The following is a 6195-nucleotide window of genomic DNA, read 5'->3' on the forward strand; positions in this document are numbered from 1 at the left end:
CCATAGTTCAACTAAGGGTTGAATGAGTTTATTGATGAAATTCCAAATGGATTCTAGACAAAGAGGTTATTTATCTCATTTAAAAAAAAAAGACATGAAGTGCGCCCTACTTAGCGCGAGCGGCCTCGACTACCCGATTTTGAGCGACGTCGACTCTTACTTTTCGATGGTGGAGGTGATGGAGGAGTAGATCGTCGAGCACTGTTACGTTCACTGATTTCCTAGAAAAATCGAAACAAGAAAATTTTTGTAATGTTTGGTATGCGGATTTCTTGAAGGACTTTCGGAACGACCCGACTCATTGCCGTTCTGAATGAGCTTAAATCAATGCAAATCATTTACTTTTTCGTCGGTGGATGAATCTTCTTTGCTAGCTGGACTTTTCGGTTTCCTTTCTCTCTCCTTTTCACGTTCTCGCTCTTTTTCCTTCTTGTCTCTTTTCTTTTCCTTCTTTTCACGATCTTTCTTGTCTTTGTCCCGACTCTTGTCCTTGTCGCGTGTTTTCTCCTTGTCTCTGTCCCTATCCTTGTCTTTGTCCTTATGGGATTTGTCTCTATCCTTGTCTTTTGTCCTTTCCTTCGGTGACCGTTCACGACGCTCCCTTGTCGGACGTGGACTCTTCTCCTTCCTTGAACTACCGAAAATATTTTTTATACAATGAGCCATCATGTTCACCCAAAGGCAATAATATTTTGTTTATTGCAATACCGTGAACGAGAACGGCTACGGCGACGACGATCGCGGCTTCGGGATCGTTTCTTCTCTCGGCTGCGTGATCTCTTTCGTCGTTCTTTTGATTTTGATCGTGAGCGTGTCCGCCTACGTGAACGTGAGCGAGATCTCTTCCTACGCTCCCGCGATTTAGAGCGCGAGCGACGACGTCGTGAGCGGGAAGATGACCGGTGCCTTGATCGAGAACGGCTTTTGCTACGTGTGCGACTTCGCTTTGAACTCTTCTCTTTTTCCTTTTCCTTTTCTTTCTCTTTTACTTTTTCCTTCTCTTTTTCAACAATTTTCGGCTTTTCCTTTTCGACTTCCATAATAACCTTTTCTTTTTCCTTCTCTTTTTCTAGTTAGGAATAAATTATTACGATTATAATTGTAAATGAAGTGCCATAAAATTCTAGTACCAGTTACGTCTTCTTGAGACAAGGGAACGGGAATCAACTGTTGGGCCTCCTTAACACGGTTGACGGCTTCTTCTATTTCTTTCTGAGCAGCTTCATTGGATTTCGTTTGCTGCACGGGTTTTATAATAGACTGTGTGGAATGATGAACTCTACGAAACAAGAAATAGTATCAATGCTTCGATCTCGATTTTTTAATTATTATGATTTTAGTTGTTGTTGCAACAATTACTTTATGATGTTGTCCCCAAACTGTTTGTTGTTTAGTTTCAAGGCAGGGACAACAGATTCTTGTTCAACGAATTCTATCATTGCGTACTGGATATCATCCCCTTGCTTCGTGCAAAGTCGGAAATATTTGACTTCACCGGCAGAAGAAAAGAAGTCGATGACTTGTTTGGCTGAACGCTAATTCAAAAGCGATTATTTAAAAAAAATAAATTGACTTCAGGATAACCAGTTTTACCGAAGGGTCTAGGTTGATGGCGACAACGGTTCGACGAATCTCCTCCAACCGTCGGCTATCTGTCGAGGCAGGTAGTAAGGGGTAATTTGGCAAATTGTGAATGGATAATCTTGGATCCAGAGTACGAATAACTTGATGAGGTGGGTTGCCTTCAATCTATTTAAGGGGAATCCAGAAGACAATACTGTTATACAAACACATGGAAAACCCAAATATTGAGAATGAACCTGATTAGTAAGAGTAGCCGGAAGCTTAGGCTCACTTGACCCAAAACCACTTGATGAGTTCAGAATTTCTACACCTTTTGCTTCATCGGGAAGTTCATCTGGAAATGGTGGAAAATAGAAATAAAGCTATAAATATTTAAATGAATGGTATCAGACTTACTTCCATGGTAAAGAGTCACACTTACAGCTCTGTCAATAAAAACTGTATTGCTCAAATGAAGTGCTACTGGCACATCATTAGGATCTGCATATTTCACAAAACATATACGAAGCTGAACTGGAGCGCTTAAGTCCCGTCTATAAGGATTTCCCAATACAACTCAGTCATGAGTAAAATGTGTACAAAATAAAACTCTACTTACAAAGTTGGGTAAAGTCTGAGATCTTCGATCTTCCCAATTATTCCAAATAATGTTTGCATCTGCTCTTTGTTGGCCTGAGGGGCGACATTTGCCACCTGAACAATCTTATCCTGAATCGTATATTAGAATATGAAGTCAAGTGTTTCCGAAGTAATACCTAAAATACTGTACTTACTGCATAACCATCATTGTTGCTACTGTTACTGCTGGTACTTCCAGTCATTTTTTTTTTTTTTACGGACGGAATATGTCCTCGTTAATATTATTTTCCGTCGAGTTCCATTTTGACGCTAAAAGTACAACGTTGCCAACAACTTTCCCAAACGCCGGCCGGTACAAATGAAGATCGATAGTGATTAGTGAACATCGATTGATAATTCGTACAAATCGAGCTGTTTCTACCACGAAATTTGTATTTAGCCTTTTTTCGTTGACTTTAGACAACTTCAAGTAAGTTCGTGGTATATCTTTCTAGTCTGTGCAAATAATTTTAGTTTTTTGGAAGAATTAAGTATTGTTTTTTGGCTTTTAATAATACGCCACAATGACATACTTTCTGAGAGCTTCTCGGTCTATAGATAGCACCGTAGACAGTTTCTCATGGTGGTTTGTCCAGTTATTTGTTATGTTTGATTTTGAAGGAACAAATAATAATTCAACAATTGATGCCTAGTTTAAGGGAATCGATCGATGTTCTACGTGGGCATAGTAACGTGAAACTACTTTTGGTTGCTAGGATATGCTGGTGGTTGCCCACCAGAATCTTGATATATTCATATTTTCATCATTATATCTGACTTTTCATTTCCTGACTGAACATCCTTTGTTGGCCCTCTGTCATTAAGGTCTCTCCCCTAATACCCCAGGTGTAGTTAAAATATAATCTTTTGTAATAAAAGATTATTACTTGAGATTCTGTATGCCAAGGGTCAGAAAGATTATACACATGTTGCTAAGGTAGCTTGTAATTTGCTCTCTTGGGTGTTACCCATTTGTGCAGCTAAAACACCATAAGATAAAATATGAAACCAACGAGGAGATGACATCAGTATAATGCATTCCAATAATAGACATTGAGATGAATATGAATAAATGTTGCATTCATTTTAGGTTTTTAAATTAATGTCTGCCATTATGGATGCTGGAAAGAAGAAGAATGGTATTATCTTTGCGGGAACCGATTGCAATGATAATAAGCCATATCCCATCGCCAAGATCGATTGCTGCTTTGACATTGATGGGAAGATAACTTCCCTGGAGGCCAAAAAGAAGATGATGAAAACTGTTGGGGTCGACATGAAGAAGATGGCTGGTAATAAAAATAGTTGATTGAATCGTTAAATAGATTAACAGACGTAAAGGTGTAGCAGCCCCTATAAGACACACTGTGATCGTTACAAAGTTCTTTATGTTCACTCGTGTGAGCCCACTCCCCATGATGAGAAAATTGGCGTCGAGGACAAGTCGAATGTCAGATACAAAGCTTTTCTGCAGCGATAGAGCATCAGAAAACTTTTGATTCGCCTTGCCTTAATTGGATTTAGAATCCGACTGCACATCTTCAGACTACGGCTACGTATACATATACCAAGATCAATGATCGAATGGCAATTGTCTTGAAACAAAAGACAAACCATAGCTGCTCAACTTGCAGCTTCTTCCTTTGATGTCTGACAGTATGAGCTAAAGGTATCTTTTATAAGATGCAAAGCCATTATGGGGCTTTGAGTAAAGAAAAGAATAGATGACCCGTAACTTTCCTACGAGAGAAAAGGTTAATTTCGTTTATTTATTAATTCATATCTTTTGTTCTTTTTCTCAGACGAAGCAAAACAACTGCGCTGGGAAAGCGCCAAACTAATGCTGGAAAATCTATGGAAATACAACATGCTGCAAGTGGAAGAGAGCGCCTGCGCTGCTGTCGTCGCGAAAACTCAACATCACCATTAACACAAATCATTTCAAACTATTTTCTTGAAACATCTTCAACACTGAAGCCATCTACAGAACTGTTCATCTCACAGGTAGAGCTACTTGACGTGAGTAACGTTTAAATAACACATTTAACTGCCTATTATGTCTACTGGCTGAGTTCGTTGAAGGTGGACAAGTGTAAGGACGACGATTCGTGACGTTTACCGGAAGCGTGTCTAGGCACCATGCCAACGTGATAGATTGATAGGACTACAAAAGCAACCGTGCCTTCTGTTAAGTAAATGTTGAACGGGGCGGTCTCGCTATAGAACGCGGGGTCTTAAAAATCCAAGTCGATTCCCGAGTAACTTTTATATCCTTTTCTACAACAACGTGAAAAACTAACTTTGAAACAGGAAAGCTCATAAAGATGGGCGACTGCCGGTTTTTGTCCTATATTCTGCGTCACCCTCCCCGCCACTGTGCCCATTCGTTTTGGTCTTTAAAATCGATTGAATCATGTTGCTGACAGGTGGCTTGAAAGGGGTTCCACTCGTCGCAAAAGTTTGCAATGTTTCGACATGCCAAACTAACGAAACAACTTTTAATTGAAATCAACAATTCCTTTGTAAACAATAGGGTCCACGGTATCAAGAAAAGTTTACGGGAAAAGCAGGTATCTTGTTGCTTCCGAAAGTTCCAATCACGTCAGCGACGCGTTCTCGTCGTCTCTGTTTGTGTACTTGATGCTCTACGCGTACATCCTGAAGGCTGAGACCACCGTCACTCTTATTGACTCCTTTTAATGTAATTAACTAGAATTAGACCACTGTAGTACATCATTACGAAGCGTCGAAGGTGAGTGGTGCTAGCCGATGCCGGTAATGATATCTGATCTGTAATTGGAAAGCCTCTTGCGATGTGAATGTTGGGTGGCAGCGTCCAGGTGCCACTAATGGAGGTACTGGTTATACGTAATGCGTTAAGGGTTTCAGCAACTAAACATATACCTTGTTGCTTTGTTCCTAATTTTAACACATTTCCTTTAATTGACTTCAGATGACCGGGCCTGAGGCATAAAACTTGTAGTTTTAATTTTTTTTTTATCGTCTTACAATGCAGATGGGCGAAGCAAATAGCTAAACACAAGTAGGGGAGAAAAATCGAGAGAATTCCGTTCCACATGACTAATGTTGCTCAGTTTGGTATGCAAAGGACGACATCTGCTCTTTAAAAGAACGTTGCTAACCTAATAATATTCTTTATCTTTTTATTATTTTCTTTGGTCTGGTGGCGAAGTAATGCCCGCTGCTTGTGTGCGTAGCATTCACCATTCAAAATAGGAAAAACAAAAGATGAATGTAGTGTTTCGGGTTTCGATTGTGACTTGATCCACACGCTTTTGAATAAATCAGCATTTTTTTTTTCTAGCATGCAGCATGTACCGTAGAACTCAGGATTTGCTGCTGTTTTAAATCGTGAAATGAACCATAATCTCTACACAGTTCTTTTTTTTTTTTACTTTATCTCCTGTTTTCTTATACTTGATCTCGCCAGTTTTCTTTTTTCAACTAAAAAATTCGATATCGCAAGAATGAATTGGGCGAAAGAAATTTATTCCCATCCACTGGCAGCAGCAAGACTCTTCCCCTGTGAATAAATCAAAAGATTAATTCAAATTCTTTTTTTGGATTTAGCCAGACGATGTCTATAGGTTTCAAACTACGAATTGATGTAAAATCAAAGGGCATGTCAAATTCATATAAGATGGATCAATATTTGATGCCCTCCCCTCACAGCACGTGACCCACTCTCGTATATACATCTCCTATACCTGAGTGTGGAAATCTAAAGTGGTCGCATTCGCAATTGCGGGACGGCTTTCCATCACGTTCTATAATAGGGTTCGTGTGCAATTGTTACGCACCAAAGCCAACGGCCAAGTTCAACAGACCAGACGATAAAGAAAAAACAAGAAAGGAACACATGTAATACTTACCAGTCGTGTCTCGTAGTGTGCATCTTAAAATTGTTTTGTTTCTTTGCCCTTTTTGAAGCTCCTCTCATCGTGCTGCTCTTGCGCTAGCTGCCGTTGCCAG

The 6195-nt window shown here is 39.7% G+C and overlaps 2 protein-coding genes across 2 annotated transcripts; one reads left to right on the forward strand and one right to left on the reverse strand.

The window, feature by feature from the left end:
* Positions 1 to 12: 12 nt before the first annotated feature.
* Positions 13 to 2498, reverse strand: LOC116924293 (probable splicing factor, arginine/serine-rich 7). Its single transcript, XM_032930820.2, has 10 exons — positions 2358 to 2498; positions 2183 to 2292; positions 1981 to 2117; positions 1821 to 1918; positions 1594 to 1749; positions 1360 to 1535; positions 1131 to 1279; positions 709 to 1069; positions 343 to 634; positions 13 to 221 (listed from the first exon to the last, which is right to left on the reverse strand). The coding sequence occupies exons 1-10, from the start codon at positions 2403 to 2405 to the stop codon at positions 111 to 113; spliced, it is 1638 nt and encodes a 545-aa protein (XP_032786711.1). The 5' UTR covers positions 2406 to 2498; the 3' UTR covers positions 13 to 110.
* A 13-nt stretch (positions 2499 to 2511) lies between these two features.
* LOC116924304 lies at positions 2512 to 4254 on the forward strand. The gene is made up of 3 exons (XM_032930832.2): positions 2512 to 2632; positions 3293 to 3494; positions 4005 to 4254. Exons 2-3 carry the CDS (start codon positions 3305 to 3307, stop codon positions 4130 to 4132), a joined length of 318 nt encoding a protein of 105 aa, XP_032786723.2. The 5' UTR covers positions 2512 to 2632; positions 3293 to 3304; the 3' UTR covers positions 4133 to 4254.
* Positions 4255 to 6195: the final 1941 nt, after the last annotated feature.

The sequence above is a fragment of the Daphnia magna genome, linkage group LG6 (assembly GCF_020631705.1).
Source record: "Daphnia magna isolate NIES linkage group LG6, ASM2063170v1.1, whole genome shotgun sequence".
NCBI lineage: Eukaryota > Metazoa > Arthropoda > Branchiopoda > Diplostraca > Daphniidae > Daphnia > Daphnia magna.